Raw genomic sequence first — 20,710 nt, forward strand, 5'->3', positions numbered from 1 at the left:
GGATATAAAGTACTAAGGTACGTAGCGAAGCAGTACTTGCCCTCGTGGTCTTGTCACAAGGACTACATAAACTGCAGTGAAAGAATCAAATACATTCACTGGTACACAGTGAGGCCTCTGCAAATACCTGGTCAATCATTTAACTACATTTAACAATTTGTTCAATTAATATAAGGATGCCCCAATGGCAGGTCCCAGAGCTACAGCTCTCCTGCAAGTCAGCCACTGACCTGCCTGCTCACACGGAGATCTTGAAGCCAGGTGGCTAGCAGGGCTCCCTGTTGCTCAGCTGAGCAGACAACAACCACACTCCTTTGTACATCACTACCAGAAGCGGGGTTTCCTGCCACCCAACACGGGAACCGCTCCAATTTTTGTGTTATTGCAGTTGGCGGGGTGGCAGAGTTTATCTCCTACACCAAAGGGGAAAACAATCTGCCATTTCCTTTCACTGGCAACAACACTTCCTTCTGCAGAAACTGTCCACTGGCTCTATAGTCATCTCCTCCAATAACAGGTACACAAATAATAAATACCTTAATCACCTGAAGACATTAGAGTACAGACTAAGCACCTAGAAAATCAACTGCTTACTAGTATATGTAGTCAGGATAAATCAACAAAATTTGAGAAACAAATTTTTAAGCATTCATTCCATATTTAAAAATTCAACAAGTCATTTTGAAGGTGGTGACTTTTCCTGTCGTTATGCAAACGAACCACTGTGTGGATGTGGCCCTGAGAAACAGTACCATCATTGGACCAAGGGACAAGACGCCATGGGGGGACATCTGAAGGTCAGAAAGACAAATGGAAGAATCGGACAGATGATTTCTACAATCCAAAGCTCAATAGTAAAGAGCCTTCCCCCACAGTTACTCAGAACCTCTCAAAGTAACTGGGTCTTCTCTCTCCTTTGACCTAATTACCTTGTATTCCTACAGAATGCACCCAGCCAAGTCCTCAAAAGAAACCCCAAGTGGGGATAGAAGCTATCATTTAAAGTGATTTCATAGTATGCAAATACCTACGATGCGCTAACATAGTTCTAAACTATGAAGATGCCAGTTCCCCGATGTTTCAAAGACATCTGTTAAATCCTGGACGTGGCCAAACAACCATCAAGAATTTTTCTTTTGAAATAAAAATTAAAAACAGCCCGCAAATGTTAACTTCCTGGCTGCTTTCAATGTTGAGTAGCTTTCTGTTATTTTCACTTATGGGATTAGGTTTTTGCATTTATTCGTTCATACATTCATTTGTAAATTCATCAAATATTTACTGCGGCTTTTATTCCAGTGGGAGTAGATGTACAATTAACAACAAAAAGTAAATCCCATAGTATGTAGGAGGGGTAAGTGACACAGAGAGGATGGGACATGTTGGGGGAGAGGGGTGTTAGGGAGAGAGCCATGTGGCTGCCTAGAAGGAGAGCTATTGTAAACTGAGCAGACAGCCAGTGCAAAGGGCCTGAGGCAGAGTACATCTTGTATCTGAGGGGCAACAGTGTGACTAGCAATAAGCAAGGCAAAAAAGCAGGAGATGAGTCCAGAAAGACAACCAGGAGCCAGATCACACAGCCCCCACTCCCCCGGGCCACAATAAGACTTTTTACCCTGAGTGGAGGAGAAATCACTTGAGGGTTCAGAACAAAGAGACAGTATCTCAGTATATTTTAACAGGGCACAAATCAACAATGTAATTATATAGGTGCTACTTGGAGAAGTGACCTTAAGGGACACAGGCAGATACAGGTGGTTGAGAAGGGAAGCAACCAGGTAGTCCACTTCTGCATTGGACAGGGAGGCAGCGCAGAGAGTAGCCCTGTTCTGAAGGTAAAGGCAGCAGGCTTTGCACCTAATTGAAAGTAGGTTATGGGAGAAAGAGGAGAGTGAGGAATGGCTCCAAGGTTCTTGACCTCTGCAACTGGAGAAATAAAGCTATTTAGTTGAGAAGAAATAAAGGCCATTGAGGAAGAAGCAGGTTTGGGTGGGAGAGAAGGGCGTGATCAGAAGTACACTTTTGGGACAGGCTCACTTTGAGATGCCTGTTAGATACCAGAAAAGAAGTTGGATATCCTCACCTGAAGTTCTAGAGAAAGAAACTTGGAAGTCATCAGAGCACACGATGTCATTGAAGCCACAAGATTGGATGAGATCACCAAGTGAGTGCAGACAAGAGAAGAGGCCCAAGGACGGAGCCTGGGACCCTCCAACATTAGAGATCAGAGGAAGGAGGAGCCCACGATGTAGCTCAAGAAGCTCCAACTGCACTGACTTTATTCTAACTCCTCTTACCCACCATCACCCCAAGGGCCCACGTACATGATGTTCTCTCTGCCTGGGACTCCTCCACTCTGCCTGCCCCGTCCCCTCCCCCCGCCCCAACCTTGCCCAGACACCTATCTGGGCACTCCTCAGATGGCAGCTCTTGTCGCCTCCTTTGCCACCTTCCCTTGACTGACAGCACCTTGCACAGACAGGTGCTCTCCCCCAAAGGCTCTCAGAGCAGCACAAACATGTCCTTCATGGCATTAACACAGCTGCAATTCTGCCTTTATTGTTTGATGTCTGTCTCGCTCTGCAGGGTGTCTGTAAGGACATGAAAGCAAGGTGGAGTCTGTGTGCGCCATCACCAGTGTCTAGGACAGGGCCTGGTGTAGAGCAGGCCCTCCACAAACACTAGATGAATGAAGGAATCTCTCTCATTCGTTTTCTGCTCAATGAAATAATAAGACCCTCTTTGTCTAGGTCCCCTGGCTGGATTCCTGGCTGAAATGCTCCTTTTGTAGTTATGCCAACCAAAATTAAATGTCCCTGTGCTCATCACCTCCCACTTTCTTGGAGCACCTGTGTTCTCAGCTCTCTGCCTCGCCTCAGGGCCTGGTGCACACACCTCCACCTTTTCACATCCTATTGTTCTCTCTGGAGAATCAATAACATAAATATTGGCATATCTACCACTCAATTGTTCTTTAATTACTCAGCTCCAACCAGAGTGGGTTTTTTCTCAACCTATGTATATTGTTCAGACGGGGTCATACAGTTCAAGTTCCAACAGTGCTAAAGTTCAGGAAGAGAAACACTTCTGAACAATATGGACAACACGAAAGCTGCACTCAGTACACACAGAGCAACAGTGAGGTGCTCCCAGTACTTGGAGATAGTCATGAAAAAAAGCTGCCCTCAAAGTGAAACGAAAAAACAAAAATGATAAACAAATAGTTACGCGTATACTTGTGTGTGCATTTTTCTAAAGAGAAGGTGCAGGGCTCATAGCTTTTATTAGATTCTCAAAGCATGTATAACCCCACCACCACCACCCAAGGAAAGATGACAGAACGCCTATCCATCCTATAGAAGAACACAGCAGTTAGAAAGAACACTGGGATCATGGCTAGCCACAAATTGGTTTGTAAGCCTCATCGTTCAGAGAAAAAGCACGTTATAAAATCTATAAAGCATATTATTTATGTAAAACACACAATGCTTACTTTTTTCTTTAAATGAATATACACGTGGATTTGGATGAGGCTGTTACCAAATTGAGAACAGTGTTACCTACAGAGGAGGGAAAAGGATTAACATAGCAGATACGCTATCAAAAAGACTTTAGTCTTATCTGAAATGCTTAAATTCCTTTTCACATAGAGAATGTGTTATGTATTCTCACATAATTAGTTTTCAAAGATGTTAAGAGAACACTATAATCTAATTGTACGAAAACGGCAAAAACATATACTAGTAAGCCCAGCCTCTGGGCCCAGGCTAAGCAGACTCCCAGCTCCAGCCCTTGTGGCTGGAATAGGATCTCTGCCCAGGGTCTCAGGTTTAGGCACATGAACCACTTTTCTGCTTATAAAAATGCAAACATCCCCGGAGTTCTGCTGTTCTACTTAAAAGTGTGGATGAGTATGTATCTAAAGCCCTGGCTGTTTACACTGTGAGTTACTATAAGTAAGCCAGACTTGAAAAATGAGAATGTTTCTCTATCTTTTTAAACACAAAGGATAAATGTGGTAAAAAGCATTAATCACCATCTAAGGTAAAAAGTGATTTTATGAGACTGCTATCTTGCAAAAACACAAATGGAAAATGATATGACTCAAGAGATTATCTTAAGCAGCACGTCACTGAGCGACTGCAAATTATTTGAGACAAGTATGAGAACTTAAGAAAAAGAACGAAACTTTATCTAACCTCTAAATGCACGAAGCATTTCTGCAAGGAAAATAATACATAGGTTTACTACATCTGTTGAGCTCTGATTTTTAGGAGAAAAAGTATGTCTTTCAACTCAACAGTATAAATTCTAAAAGAATAAGTCCCATCAGTCGAGCTGCTAAGACTCTAATGTGTCTGTTATATTTTCAACTGAGTGAAATTATATTAGAATAAAATTGCCACTTTTCAAATCGTCCTTTCTCGTTCAGCAATTCGGGAAGTGCCCTAAGAGCTGAGCCCGGCACCCACGAGACTCCCATCCTAATTCTAGATTTCCCATTACACCGGTAGCCACGCTAAGCAAGCACAGCTGAAGAAATACTTCGATGAAAACAGAAAAACCAGTTTCTGAATAAAGAGCTTGAAGGTTTGAAGCAAACTGAAGAAATACTCAAAGTGCTTTAAGGTTACTGATAGAGCCACCTGTCAGCAAGCACAAATGCAGAGCACAGTGGAGATGACTATATTAGGTGTTGAATTCAGTGCACAGTTTGCCCGGGTGCTTGTTTTTGCCTCTGGAGCCTGAACACCCTTTTCAAAAGCACCTGGGATGTCAAGGTGATGGAAATTACACAAACACACCCCATGGCAAATCAATGGGGTCAGGGTACGGCTGGCGAGTGTGGCTTTGCTGCTGTCACTGAACCTAACAAAACAAACACCCGTTTGGCAACTGTCATGTTTTAGTGCTTGCGCAGTGCAGGACGGGGGCCCCAGGGGGTGGGGGCGGGGTGAGCTATGATGAAAAGCAAAAAGACTTCTGTCAAAAATCTATCGTTTCCTTTCTGTAATACTTAAGTGCTTCCAGGATCCCATTAAAGGGTGAACTTGGAAAACCAGAAGCTCACTTTGCATTCAGGTCTCAGCTGCCTGGCACTGACTATCACAAGTATTTTGTGTTCCATCCCAGACAGATAAAACAATCAATATTTTTCTTCAAATTCACAAGCTTTTTTCAGAGATCCAGGAACTCTTGGCTTCTATTCCCACTGCTGTTTTAGGTGAGGCACTGGACGGCAGGTTGTTCATCGCTGAGCACAGATCTCTAAAGATCGAGAAAACTTTTTCAAGTTCAAAACTTCAAATCCTTTTCACTGTGACCAACCAAACACCATGATCATGTAAATTATTTCTCATAGTGTTAGTGTTTCCCAAAACCCGAAGAGCAGCACAAAGTTTTACTCCCTTGACTGTAGAAATCCAGTATTTCCACTTAAGAATAGATCTATAGACTCTGACAATCAAGTGAAGGAAGAGGAAGCCTGTCCTCCTTATGGAATTAGGAGCCCAGGTCGTATTCCTGACTATAAGAGAACAGCCCAACTCTACTTGAAGAACCTGCTGGCAGAGCCACCACGGCTAAATGCATTCACGTTAACTCACTTTAATCTGGTTAGAGAAGTTCATGGCAGCCTAAACTTCCATTATTCCACTGAGAGCCCATTAAACGCCTCTCTGTTCTCCCTTATTCCTAGATGACAACACTCCAGTTAAACCTGTTGCCAAAGCTGTAGGTGGAGAACCACCTGTCACCTGTGTGGTTGTCCAATAAAACTAAAGGAGACATATCATGAGCGAACACACTAAGACAAATGGCATTTCAGGCTGAAGGCTTAAGGACCTTATGCAACAACCATGAATGACTGCCAGTGGCTGCACTTCTAAGGAGCCTTTTGCATACTGGATTCCTCTTGCAGTCAACTGATAAGAAAAGTTTCATCCCAAGAGGCAGGCAGGTGTTTGCAACAAAGACAAGAGATTTTAAAAAATAAAACAATCAGCAGCAAATACTCATACACATACACCCCCTCCCAAGTAGAAAGTCAAGGCAAATGCCAATATGAGACCTAACCCTTTGCCAAAAAAGCCACTGTCCTACTCTTCCTGGAATCAAGGCCTTACCCCAAGAAGAGTTTTTTGTTAGTGATATATGCAAGACTGGATGGGGGCTACCCTAGTAATTTAGTATATTGAAAGTTAAGCATGGAGACCTAGCCAGGTGGCTCAGTTGGTTGGAGCATCCCATACAAGATTAAAGATTGCAGTTTCTGTTCTTGGTCAAGAGTCATACCTAGATTGCAGGTTCGATCCCTGGTCAGGGTACATATGGGAGGCAACCAATTAATGTTTCTCTCTCATGTCAATGTTTCTCTGTTTTCTTTCTCTCTCTCTCTCTCTCTCTCTCTCTCTCTCTCTCTCTCTCTCTCTCTCTCTCCTCCTGCCTCTCTAACATCAATAAAAACATGTCCTTGAGTGAGGATAAAAAAATAAGTTAAAAAATAGTTAAGCATGGAAAGATGATGCAAAAATATATAAAAAGCAAATTTTTTCCAAGACCTGTCCCAGACACTGCAACCCCTTTATAAGGAGGGACCGGGGCATGAGGTCAGACAGAGACATGGAGGTCTTGATCCTTATTGAAAACAGCCTGACATTGTTCATTATTCATGAAGCCTCCTCTCTTTAGGGTCCTAATTGCAGCTTCGACAAACCAACTGCTGGGCTGCTTTAAAAGTAATCGCAGCTTTTTGCTGTTAAATAATCTACTTTCCTAAAAGCCAGAGCTGCTGGCATCTTTTTGGTGGACAGAAAACCATGTGGTAGGGACAGAAGAGAACTTCAGGACAGTGATTACCCCTGGGGCGGCAGAAGGAAGAAAAGGGCTGGAGAGGAGGGTGGGTAAATGAATCTGCCTAAAAAATAGAGGCCTGAAGTAAATAGGTTTAAACGTCAACATCTGTTCAATCTGGATGATGGGTACCTAGAAATCTATTACACAGACATATATTTTTAAATTTTTCTGCACACCTGAAGTACTTTATAATACAAAAATTGAAGTAAAACATTTTAAATGTGAAAAGGAGACACAGAAGGCACTAAGAAAATGCAGGCTGGTGCCTAAGCAATGGGTGTTAAAGTCCAGTCACCCTGCTTTGATTAAGTGTAATTGCCAAGCAACACAATAAATACACATAAGCCTCCTGGGAACACTCGAATGCAAGATAACACACACTAAAGTTAGAACCCGCTTTGTAGTTTTACATTTTATCACCCATAGTCTTTTGATATAAATCTTGCTAACAAAAAGCACATCCGTACATTTATCTTTTGCCAAATAAAACACATGCCCATATTTGAAGTTACACTGAAGGATATGTAGTAGTATTTGAACGTGCACTTGCTAATCTAAATGAAAACCAAACTGCAGGAGGCGTCGTAAATATGGCAGCCTGAGTTTCAGTACTAAAGTTAAGTTGGATCAAAGAGTAAGTGGCACATTCTATTAAGGGTCCAGAGAAAAACAGCAGGATTTAGGCCTGTGCTAACAAACACTGATGCTGCCACAGAGAGAGAACTGAAAAAATCCACAGGATTATTCTTGAGGATTCTCTACCAAATGATCCATACCAATGATGGAATGATAGCCATTTAACGCCAACCAAGCCTCATTGGGCCTTGTCCCCAGTTTTTTCCAAGTATTTGCTTTGAGATATATATATATCATGAGATCATTAGATTAGCGTATAAAGCCACCAATATGTCAGTTCTGTGAATAGGTGTTACCACTTCACCACATGCAAGCATCACAGAAGTTACAAACTATTAGTATAGAAGCCAAGTCAGGCCCATAGATATTTTGTTGGGCTCATACATTGTTTTTAAAACTTGAATTAGAATAATGCTCATAAAAGTCTGGATTTCTGTTTCCCCCTTTCTAAGTCTCAGAAGATCTGGCAACACTGGAGTGGTTTGAGCTAAGCGTCAGCGGCTCAATTTGTAGAAGGCCTGTTCAAGACAGTCTCCACACTCCCCATCCCCACACACACCAGCATCACTTGTTCACATGACTTTTCCTGGCCCTGCAGGTATTTTAATCTGTGACTTAATACTCAGGCAGTGGAACTGAGTGGATTCTCCTTAGAACCAAATTCAGGGGTGGGAGCGGGACAAGGAGAAAGGGCTTGGTTTCTAGAACTCGAATTCCAATACAGGCTGGAAGAGGGGAGGAAGAGCCCGAACCAGAAGATATCTTCCCCATCAACATACACCCATCTCCACGGTCTTGTTTCTGAGCACCAACCAACGTACACAGCTCCTTTTCTTAGGTTGCTAGGTTCCCTGAATAGATGAGATCCCCGACTCTGAACAACACTCATTTCTGCTTAAAACTCACCTCTGCTCTCATATTGCCTAAGGACTCACAGAGGTGTGCTGGCTTGTTTCTTGATGCAACGCTCCCAACACCCGAGCCAACCATGGGAATTCCTTTCTACTCGGTAATGCATCAGATGCCCACAGTGGCTGTGCCCATAGCAAGTAAAGGAAGCATCACACTGTGACATCTGTTAAGCCAGGAGGGATAGAAATGATGGCTGAAAACAAAAGATGTCTGACGCAAAGAGGAGAAATTACTCATCAAGACAAAAGTCAGTGCGGAGACACTCCCACACAAAAGATGGACAGAGAAAGATGGAAGAGAACGCCACTCATTAATCAACTTCAAAAAAATACAAATGTGTCTACATCAAATGAGATTCCCTGGGAAGCACTCTAATAAGCTCCCTGTTGTGCACAGAGAAATACTAGTATACATACATACACACATATGTATATGTAGCCATAATGATAATCAAGTTCAGGATAGATTAACTTACCATTACATATACACTATATAAAACAAATGAGAAGAGATACTGAATAGGAAGAGTTTCCAGAGTTCATAGTACATCAGTCTCGAGGCACGTTATCAAAACCTAATTTTCCTAATCAGTAGTGTCAAAGTTCATATTCTCAATGTGCCTGAGAGGTTCAAGAAACACTGCGCAATCGAAGAAGAGTCTTACTCCTTAGAGTTACAGGACTATTGGCAGAAAAATTTAAAACTACATTCCCGCCAAATTTACACAACTCGGTGTTTCCCCCCCTGCAGACAGAAAAGAAGGCAAACACTCACCGCAGAGAGCTGGCTCCACGTGGACCGGAGTGGCTTGTGCTGGATCACAATTTTTTCCTCCGACTTCTGTTCTTTGGGCTCAGACTCTTCATCAGAGTCAATGTCAAGGGCCTTTTCTTTGTAGTTCTGATACAGGACAGCATTTTCTGCAAGAAAAGCCAACCCAACGTGTCACTAGTCACTAATTGACCCCATCATGATGCTACCTGTTCTAAACAAACATCTATATTTATACAATGTTGAGTCTCCAGTTTAATAAACGATGAAGAGACAAACGGATTTTGTCACTAAAGAGTATTCCAATTACTAAAAAGTGATTTTCTCACTCACACAGCCCTGTCCCAAATCCATCCAAAGGGAAAAGGGAGGGGCCCTTACATGAAATGCCAACTAAAGCAAAATTCCCATGTCGCTACACTACCCATGAAGGATAGTCATACCTGTTCAACGGATTTTTAGGTTCAACTGAATCCACACCCTACCTTCCCTTCAAGGTCCATCAACATTCATTTATCTGCTTAACAACCATTTACTGTATATCCACAATGTGCCAAGGACTGGGAGTAAATAGAAAATAAAAGACACTTCTCGTGCCCTCATGAGCTAAAAGCTTTATGAGCAAAATCGTCAAAGTCGCTCATTCATTTATTGGTTTAACTGATATTTAGAAAATGTCTACTAGATGCCAATAATTGCTAGGCACTGGGGATACAACAGTGAGCAAAAATATAAAAGTATCAGTCATCATGGAGCTGACATCAGAGTGAAGGGAGAGTGACAATAAATAAACAAATAACTTAAAAATATGGCCGTAACCGGTTTGGCTCAGTGGATAGAGCGTCGGCCTGCGGACTGAAAGGTCCCAGGTTCGATTCTGGTCAAGGGCATGTACCTTGGTTGCAGGCACATCCCCAGTAGGGGGTGTGCAGGAGGCAGCTGATCGATGTTTCTCTCTCATCGATGTTTCTCACTCTCTATCCCTCTCCCTTCCTCTCTATAAAAAATCAATAAAATATATTTTTTAAAAAAAATGTCAGATGCTGCCCTGGCCAGTGCGGCTCAGTGGGTTGGAGTGTCATCGGTATACTGAAAGATTGCAGGTTCAATTCCCATTGAGGGCACATACCTAGGTTGTGGGTTTGATCCTTAGTCGGGGCATGTATGGAAGGCAACCAATCGATGTTCTCTCTCTCATTGATGTTTCTCTCTCTCTCTCTCTCTCTCACCAATGAGCATGTCCTCAGGTGAGGATTAAAAAAAAAATGTGTCAGATGCTGTTAATGGTCATGGAGAAAAATAAAACAAGGAAGACAGGGAATGTTACGCGGGAGGTATGTAGATTTTAAACAGGGCAATTTAAGAAGGCCTCCCCAAGGTGACATTTAAGCAAAGACTAAAGGTGAGAAAGCAAGCCACCATTCTAGTGGAGAAAGAACATTTCATCAGAGGGAATGGCAAGGACAAAGGCCCGGGGGCAGGACTCCGTATGTACAATCAGCAAGGAGGCCTGTGTGGCTGGAATAGGATGAGGGAGGGAGAAAGTATAGAAGATGGGAGATTGGGGATGAATAAAGGGCAGATCATATAGGACCTGGCCTCAATGCCATGAAGACAACTTTAGTGTTTTCTCCAAGTGAAAGGCAAGTCACTGTAGGATTGAGGACACAATGATCTTGTACAAATACAGACCAACACACTGAAAGATTTATATACAGGTACTCTGAGAAAAGACTGTCAGCAGCGTGTGATCTAGTCTGAGGGTGAGAGGTGTCAGTGAGGAAAATCTAAGACCAGAAAGCTGAGATGCCACAGAGCTAAAGGAAAAAGTACAGTATATGCAAAAGTCCTGAGGCAAGTGAAATACAGTACCTTAGGAGAACTAAGGCAGGTCAATGTGCCTCAGTGGGTGTCTAGAGGACAAAGGGTGCAAGCTGAGTGTAGGGAGATGAGCCAGACAGTCCAAATCAAGCAGAGCTTTGCAAGGAATTTAAGAAAACAGAATTTTATCCTAAGGGCAAAGGAATGAGTTTCTTTCACACTGTACAGACTGTATGATGGTAAGTCTAAATGATGCATCCATTAAAATGTTTTTGAAAAAGTAGACCTGGCCGGGTGGCTCAGTTGGTTGGAGCATCGTCCCATAAACCAAAAGGCTGTGGATTCAAGTCCCAGTAGGGCAGCGGTTCTCAACCTGTGGGTCACGACCCCTTTGGGGGTCGAACGACCCTTTCACAGGGGTCGCCTAAATATATCCTGCATATCAGATATTTACATTACGATTCATAACAGTAGCAAAATTACAGTTATGAAGTAGCAACGAAAGTAATTTTATGGTTGGGGGTCACCACAACATGAGGAACTGTATTAAAGGGTCTTGGCATTAGGAAGGTTGAGAACCACTGCAGTAGGGGCACATACCTGGTTGCAGCTTCAATCCCCGGTTGGGGTGCCTCCCACCAAAAAAAGAGAAAAGATTGCATTTTGATCCTGATTGCCATGGGAACCCACTAAAAGGGAAGATTTTAGTAGATCTTTAGGAGCAAAACACTGACTACTTAGGGGACTAATGAGGATGCTACTGAAGTAGTCAATGAAAGATAACAGAGTTTGGCCTATGCAACTTAGAAAGGACTGGGAGCCCTAACGGGTTTGGCTCAGTGGATAGAGCGGCGGCCTGCGGACTGAAAGGTCCCAGGTTTGATTCCGGTCAAGGGCATGTACCTTGGTTGCAGGCACATCCCCAGTGGGAGGTGTGCAGGAGGCAGCTGATCGATGTTTCTAACTCTCTATCCCTCTCCCCTCTGTGAAGAATCAATAAAATATATTTTTTTTAAAAAAAGAAAGGACTGGGAGTGGACTGGTACCAGTATATGGGCTTGGAGAGAGGCAGGTGATCAGGTGCTTCCTAGGTCTGCAAGTCCCACACAAGAAGGCAGGAGAGGGAAACACCAGCAGAGATTTAGCTATAATAGGGAAGGTTAGGAGTTTAGTTTGGGAACACAGAGTATGAAAATCCTTTCCATCTACTGAAGCAAAACAGCTTCCTCTTTAATCATCAACTATTGCCTGTTCTACATGACTACAATAAAGAAATACGAGGTCTATGCAAGATTGCACTGGTCTCTGATTGCTCTGCATAGGTAAAACAAATTGTGAAGGTAATGACTAAGTTTCCCCCACCTCTAGTGCCCTTTAAAGTAGTTAGTGGTTGGCACAAAACACATGCATGCATTGTTGAGATGATTTCTCATTCACTCCCACAACAACGTGGGTAGCGGTACTGCTAACGTCATTTTACACATGATGAACTCAAGCCTTGGTGAGGTTAAGGTGCCTGCTCAATTATCACTCCAACGATGAGTAAAGCAGTAGGAGAGGAACGCAGGCCCCTGGGTCCAACTTCACAGGTTCTCACCACTCTATCACACCGCTTCCCAGGTTACATTCTTGTTAATCAGTAACTCTAAGAATACTGCATTCCTCAAGTACTACATATATGTGAAAAAGAATTTCTAAGTCATCATATTTGAAAAGAGATGAGAGGATGCACAGAAACAGTTCCTTATAAACAGAAACCGTGTAAAACTAGTTATAAGGAAGGGTGTGATCTATTCTGGGGGTGATGCGTCCTTGGACAAAAAAAAAACAAAAAAACTCAACGTTTTTAATCCTTTGAGGCAAAGGTCCCAGAATCAATGCAAAATTCCAGAAGATGCAAAACATCTCTCTAAATCGGTATGAGGTAGATGCTCTGATCACTTCATGTTCAAAAAGTGGTACAAGAGGAAGCACACTGGACTGAGGACCAGACCTCTGTCCCAGTACTGGCTGTGTGACAGTAGAGAGGGCACGAAACTGCTCAGAGCTTCCAGTGTCCTCAACGGTAAAATCCGGGAGAGGAATTCATCCTAAGCAGCTACAACACTGCAGCTGGGTTTCTTCTTCATAAATAGGGTGTCCCAAAATTCACGCAAGATTTGAATTTTGCATGAGCATTAACAACAACAAAAAAAAATAAAAGCCTAATTTTACTTGGTTTATTGAATCAGATTCTAATATCTGTTGCCCTTTGATTTCAATCTCTTCAATTTGATAAGCATTACCAAGTACCAATTATGGCCCAGGAGCAGGGATAACGAAGACCAATGAAGACCATGGCTTTGCGTATGTGCCAGCAAAGCTGTGAGGCCATTTACCCAATGTGCTATTCTATACATAACCCTATACTGTATACTTTATGAATCAATAAAAAAATTACAATTTTTAATTATAAACCTGTGTTTTCTATCAAAATTACTTCTTGCGTGAATTCTGGGACACCCTGTAGCAGTGATGGCGAACCTATGACACTCGTGTCAGAGGTGACACGCGAACTCATTTTTTTGGTTGATTTTTCTTTGTTAAATGGCATTTAAATATGTAAAATAAATATCAAAAATATAAGTCTTTGTTTTACTATGGTTGCAAATATCAAAAAATTTCTATATGTGACACGGCACCACAGTTAAGTTAGGGTTTTTCAAAATGCTGACACGCCGAGCTCAAAAGGTTCACCATCACTGCCCTATAGAATGCTTCCTGAGATTGGTGCAATGAATAAATTTTTATAAACCAGTCATGTTTAAATACTCCAGTGGGAATGATTTTTATATAGGGAAATAATTGATAATCACCAAGGTTATATGTTTTATAACTCTGGGTGGTTTTACATTAGATTTACTTAGACAGGGGCATACCCTTCTTCATTATTCTTTAAAGGTTGGGGAAATCTTAAGCATTTCAAAGCGTGAAAGAAGGGAACTAGCCTCACCTCTACCACCCTCCACCAGCCCTACAAGGGCTGCAGCTGGGGCTGCTGCTCCTTTCATGCTTTTCCAGTTGGCTGACATTTGACCCATCTATTTACACAAAGCCCACTAATCTGATTAGGGTTTGAACACCTGGGCTGAAGCTGCTTTTGTTTTTGAGACCCTTAATGAAAATACTATATGGGTTACAAATGCTTAGGAATATGTTTCCGTTGGCCAGGAGTTAGATTTCCCCAAAACAGACACTTGATAAGGAAACGGGAAGTCAGAAATGAGACTAAAATGGGGAAAGAATATTAAGTCAAAGGAAATATGACCTAGGGAAAAAAATGACTTAAGATCTAAATGCCAAACTCTCAGAATTTTTGACTAAAGAGCTAGAGCTTGCTCTTACTCTTTTTCTTTTAAGGGAGGTGGGGATGGAGCCAGAGTAGAAAAGAATTCAAAATCCCAGGGCATTGGCTGACAAAGTTATCAGCTTACAAAGAAAGCTATTGATTTTATTCACGGCTGGTATTACTAGATGAAAATTTAGCTGAGTGAAGTGCTTTGCGCTGTATAATTTTGAGAAGTTGCACATTTTCCTCATCTTGAGTGTTTTTGTTACTGCAGCTGGGTTGGAACTTATAATTGATATTCCACATTGAAACAGCAATAAAAGTCTGGAAAATCAAATGCTTACCTTCCCCATCAAATGGTCCTTGTCCTTTCAGCACTTTTTTCTAAGAAACAAGAAAAGCAAAAAAGGAAAAGGCAAAGCATACTATATATGAATGAGCCAAATTGAAAATACAACTATTTAAGAAAAAGTACTTATTTTGTTGTTACATGCATTAGATTTCCCAAAGCATACAGCTGATGATCCCTGGAGTGGTTCACTCCTATGACTCCAACAATTCACTAAAACAGTGAAATAAAATGTACAATGTCCCTCACACCCTGTTGAAATAGTTTGAGAATCCTCAAATGACCAGCAGGCTCAGCTCATTTCACTATTTATGACTCACCATCACTGTTAAATTGAACTTTGCTATACTTGCAGAGTTGGGGGAGGGGGGTGGGAGGGTGTGTGCAAAACAAACATAAAATGTTATATAATTTCTCTAAGGCCATAGGATCTAAAATAAAACCTGTTTGCTTGTGTATTACATATGTGACAATCATACAGACTGGTTCCAGTTCTCTGATTAATCAAGAATAGATGTCGCTCCCAAAAGAAATGTCTGCCCGATTGCCCAGGTCCACCTTATTTCTGAAGAAGACAGCACATGCACAGCACACTCCAAAATCCCTTTCTCTGGTTTTCCCTATTTCTTTCTGGCAATTTTTTTATTTATTTATTATTTTTACCAATTTCAGCGTTTAGGCCTCTATCAGGGAGCCATAACACATAGTTCACTGGAACCTGAACTTTTGCTAAATGCACTCCAGGATAAATGGGCACAAAACAGGAATGAAATACAATCAAAGGCCGAGTTGACAGAAACAAGTAACAACAAAGATGACATACTATTTGTGCCTTTCGTGTCTTTGTTTTCTGGCACCTAATTTTAAAAATTCACTTTTTATCTGAAGTATTTAGCATATGAGCGCCATTCAAAAAAACTTAAATAATTAATGTAAAATAATCAATAGGTTCAAAGGAAATCAGCTTTTTCCCTAATCAGCTGTGATGAATCGGCAACCACTGACTGACACCTCCAAACAAGCACCAGACAGCTTGGCCAAAGTCAAGAGTGCAAATCCTGCCCTGCTCTCCACCCCCTTTTGCAGCTTACCTGTGTTAAAAGGGTTCAGGACTCATGCAGCCAATACCTCATTTGCTGTGTTTTTCCCCCATGTGTCCCCAGACTCTGCCTGAGCTTAGAAAGCCAACCCAGTGATAGGAGTCTCACGTCCTCCCACAAAGCTGCATGAACTTGGGCTGTGCGTGCCAACCATACAGTGGCCAAGAGATACATGTGCACAGGTTTCATCAACAAACAACAGAATTAAAGAGAACAGTAATGTCTGATCTCCCCTGCGTCCCTCCTCCCTATCTCCACACCTTCACTTTGGACTGAGTGACATGCCCACTCTTACCTTTATCCTTCCAAGGCTGGAAAACTTCTCCTTGTCTTCCATCACTACTTTCAGAATCGGCTGAGACATTCTGTTCTTCTTCTTCGAGGTGGTAGGACTGTCAAAATCCACGCCACTGACCACCGCCCGGCGATAGGACGTGGACCGCAACCCCCTCCGCAGAGACCCCGGGCTGTCCAGGTCGTTCTCGACCTCGCCTTCGTCCTCCGAGGGGCCCAGCGACGCCCCCAGGCCCTCCACCATGCTGCGCACCTTGAGGAGTCTCTTGTGGGGCTCCACATTCTGACTGCTGCTTTTACTGATTTTAATTTCTGAGGCCAGGCTCTTGGGAATTATCTGCTGCTTCCCCACTTTGAGGGCAGCCGGGCTATTTGTGCTCAAAACCACTGAAGGCGTCTCCGGGAGCTCGTTCTCCGGAGAAGGCAGCCTTTGGAGGGGGAGTTTTTGTTCCAAAGACCTATTCTGGGGCGAGGGTCCCCGCTCAGGGTCCTTAGCTGTCTGGCCGGATTGCAAACGGCAGCCTGGGGAGTCGACGTGACAAGTGAGCCCGTTTGCAGCGGGCGCAGGCAGGGGGCTGGCAGTCGATCCGACCCGGTCTCCCTCTGGGCTGCAGGGGGCGGATGCGTTAGGAGAAGGTGGGGGGCGCAGCCGCTGCGCGGCGGGCGGAATCACTGTACCATTCTCTGGGGATTTCGGGGAGCCCCCCCAACGCCCCTTTGGGGGTCTGCGGTGACTTCAGGCGTCGGAGCCGAGGGGAGACAGCCCCGGTACTCCGGGGAGCCCGTCCTCCCATTGGTCCCCGGCCTCCGATGGGTGCACAGAAGCAGAGGGCTCCTCTGGACCGTCCTGCCGTCCGAAGCGGTGGGCACCTGGGAGGGAGTCTGCCCCCCGGGGAGCGGGCCTCGGTCCTCCACCGGGAAATCCGTGATCAGCAACCCGCTCGGGCTCTGGTAAGACTGGGGTCTTGGCTTACTCCGGCCCAGCATCTGCGGCTGAGGGGTCGACCTCCCTCCCCCCCCGAAGGGGTTAAACTGTTGCTGGAAACATTTCACTTGGCTCTCGCCGTCCAATCGCGAAGCCTGGGGGTGAGCCCAGCGAGGCACAGCACCCAGCTAGTCTCGCCTAAAGAGTGAAAGAAGTCATGGAACTTGGACTTCAGACTCCTCGGCACGCCTCGCAAAGACGCGCACTCCGAGGCCGGCGGTCGCCCCGCTGCTGCGCGTCACTTACCCGCCCTTTCTAGGGCAACACTGCGCGCTCCACGCTGCACGATCCGGGACAGAATCCGGTCCGGGCTGCGCCCACGCGGATTAATCCAATCACCGCCTCGCCTCTCCCGCGCCCAAAGACCACCCGCACGGAAAGAGTTCGCCACCGACTCGCCGGGTGCAAGCTGATGCACATGAAACTTGGGATAAGTTCAGCTTTCTTGGGAAACTCGCCGCCGGACGCTCCCCGCCGCCGCCATCCCGCCGCCCGCCCCTGTCGCTGCTGGCCTCGTGCTCAAACTTCCCGGCTCCTCAGTGGATGTACCTTCGGGGCTTTGCAGAGCTGGGGGCCAAGCAGGGCCCACCGCCCCGTGGGTGGCCCGGGTACCGGACCGTGGCGCCGCGGCGGGAGCTCTGCAAAGCTCGGCAGCCAACTGAGACTTCGGCTACGCCCCCGACTCAACCGCGGCCCCGCCCCCGTCTTGGCCCCGCCCATTCCCGCCCCTTTCGCGGCCGCCGCCAGCCACTGGCTTTCCTGCCCCGCGAGCCTTTGATCCCGCCGGGTCTCTGTTGGAAACAGATCGGCACACCTGGGCTGGGTGCCCAGCGCCGGGGTTGCAGGCTGGCAACTGGGGCTGGAGGCGGCGTCCGCGTCGGGGGAGCTGGGGGCGCGCGGTTGGCCGGAGCACAGCGTGGGAACGAGCGGGGGATCCCTGCTGAGATGCAATTTACGAAGCCCTGGGCCCCGGGGGATCTCCTGCTTAGAAACCGAGAATGCCTAGCAGAGTAGGGTTTGTGAAATGGGTGAGCTGCAGGGCGTAGCTCCGAACGCAGAGAGCCGGTCCCCTCTCAGTGTTCGGGTGGTCTTAACAAATCCGATGGCCTCGCTCTCCTGCATGAAATATCTTATAATATAGACTCATAGAGTTGCTGGTTTGTGCCTAGCGTATTTCTGGGGGCATGCACGCAGGCCGCTTGGGAGAGAACTGTGTGGCTCCCAAACTAGGGAGGGAGAGTTTTCATTCAAAAATCTTTGAATCTGGTGTGCTTTGAATCGAGGATGTTATCTATTAAGAATAAACGCAATTTAAATTACGGGGGGGAAAAAGTATTGGTTTCCAAGCATGCATGGAATAAAAGTCAAAATCCTCTCTCTAGCTTAGGAGGCCCTGCATCATGTGCCTGCCTACCTCTTTCTCCATCACTTTTTCCTTCACGAATCTTAGTCCACACCCACTTAAAGTTTTACAGCCCCAGAGAACCTTCCTTTTTGTTCCTTTTGTCTTGTCACTCCATCAGAGGCCTTCCCTGACCCCCACCCTGAATCAGATCATGGTCCCCCTTATTTATTTTCCCAGCCATCTGTTCTCTTCCTTTTTATAGACTTATCACAGTTTGCTCATATGTATATATATATATACATATTTTTATGTTTTGTTTATCTGTTTTGTCTTTAGATTGTATGATGCTGCTAGAGGGCAGGAGTCATGCTTATGTATTGCTCTTCTGTATTCCAGGCACATAGCAAGCACTTAATAAATATTTATTGAATGAATGAGAAGTGAAGTGAGGACAGTGACCATCCCTTCCAGGGTGCTCCGTGGCCAAATAATAGAAAGTTGGCTGTATCCTGGCCAACCCCCTGCGATATGGGAAGAATAGAGCAAACTTGAGAAGACAAATGATTTTTACACCATAAGAACTGTATAATTAATTCTATTAGCAAGACAGATGGGCTTTTCTCCAAGTTCTCTTTCAGCATTCATGCATTCAGCAGGGATGTAGTGAGCATCCACTGTGGGCAAGTTAGGTTGCTTGTTTTTGCCCTAGATACGTCGAATGCAATGGCCAAAAATATTAAGAGGACATCTCTGGGTAGTGAGAGCATGATGTTTTTCTTGCTTCTTTATACTTTTTTTGTACTTATCAAATGCTGTACATTGAATATATATTACTTTGATCTGAGATTGTTTTTGTAAACTAGAAGAAATGGCATTAGAAATTTTATAAGAAAAAAAATTTTAGAAAGAAATTTACCAAACGTTGTTTGGAAGAAATATGGTTGATTACATACTAAAACATGCCCAATTTTTAATACAGGATATTTTCCATACTAACACATTTTATTTTATTTTTTTTAATAAAGATGTATTTGTATTGATTTCAGAGAGGGAGAGAGACATACAAATATCAATGATGAGAGAATATTGATTGGCTACCTCCTGCACACCCCACACTGGAGATCAAGCCCGCAATCCGGGCATGTACCCTGACTGGGAATGGAACCGTGACCTCCTTGTTCATAGGTTGATGCTCAACCACAGCCATGCAGGCCGGGCGAAAGAGTGATTTAGACTTAGATACAGATTTTTCAATAATTGCATATATAGAAAAGAAAAATATAAGCAACATAAATTAAAGTATTTTTAAAAATTCTGCACACTGAGTCTAATTCCTCTGAGTCCCTTTTTACCCAGGGCATCAGTCTGTGTGTTTTTCAGCACACTGTCACTAATAGTGCCCCATTTCTTACAAGGGTGTTCTAGTCTTGTCTCTGGGATTTGCTTCCCAGCCACTGACACTCTTTCTGCAAATTTGAGGCTGGCACTACGTTATTTGACTAAAAGCATAGTTTTCTTGTTCAACTGAGTCATGTCTCTACAAGCTATGCACACTCTATTAATGGCCAGAAGGAAGTTTCAACCCTTTCGCTACAGTCCTGTATGATACATGAATTGGTTATATCAGCCTCTTGTTGCTTTGGAATTTCTTGAATCTAATATGACACATCTGGCAATTTCTGTTGCCTTTGATTGCATTTCTCAGAATATATGGATCTTACACAGAGAGCACTAAATTGCTTTGAACTCAGTGACATGATGGCACTTCCAATAGCGATGACCATGTTCACAAATACAGAGGCAATGCCAACTATGTCATGACTGCCACCTGGCCAATGGCTATTTTCTTTTCTTTTTTTAAAAAATATATTTTATTGATTTTTCACAGAGAGGAAGGGAGAGGGACAGAGAGTCAGAAACATTGATGAGAGAGAAACATCGATCAGCTGCCTCCTGCACACTCCCCACTGGGGATGTGCCGGCAACCAAGGTACATGCCTCCAACTGGAATCGAACCTGGGACCCTTGAGTCCGCAGGCTGACGCTCCATCCACTGAGCCAAACCGGTCAGGGCCAATGGCTATTTTCTTAATAAGACATACCCCAGTTTCAGAGGATGTTAAAATGTGGGACCAAAGTGTTTTTTAGAACTGAAGAAATATCGTATATAAAACTGTTAGGAATGATATATTCCACTGGTATATTCTCATGCTATATATTTTTTATTTTATTTTTAATTTTTTAAAAATTTTTTTAGTTTTCTTGAGATATGATTGACATATATCATTGTATTAGTTTAAGGTGTACAACATAA

The 20,710-nt window shown here is 44.0% G+C and overlaps 1 protein-coding gene across 1 annotated transcript in view; it reads right to left on the minus strand.

Moving 5' to 3' along the window:
• The window catches only part of ARHGEF26 (Rho guanine nucleotide exchange factor 26), a 112,298-nt gene extending 92,118 nt beyond the window's left edge, over positions 1–20,180 (minus strand). Inside the window, 7 exon segments of the mRNA XM_006090334.3 lie at positions 9,178–9,323; positions 14,668–14,707; positions 16,068–16,772; positions 16,774–16,830; positions 16,832–17,179; positions 17,664–18,053; positions 20,118–20,180. Of these exon segments, the coding sequence (XP_006090396.2) occupies positions 9,178–9,323; positions 14,668–14,707; positions 16,068–16,772; positions 16,774–16,830; positions 16,832–17,179; positions 17,664–18,053; positions 20,118–20,180 (1,749 nt within the window).
• Between the last annotated feature and the right edge of the window lie 530 nt (positions 20,181–20,710).

The sequence above is a fragment of the Myotis lucifugus genome, unplaced genomic scaffold (genome assembly GCF_000147115.1).
Source record: "Myotis lucifugus unplaced genomic scaffold, Myoluc2.0 scaffold_70, whole genome shotgun sequence".
Taxonomy (NCBI): domain Eukaryota; kingdom Metazoa; phylum Chordata; class Mammalia; order Chiroptera; family Vespertilionidae; genus Myotis; species Myotis lucifugus.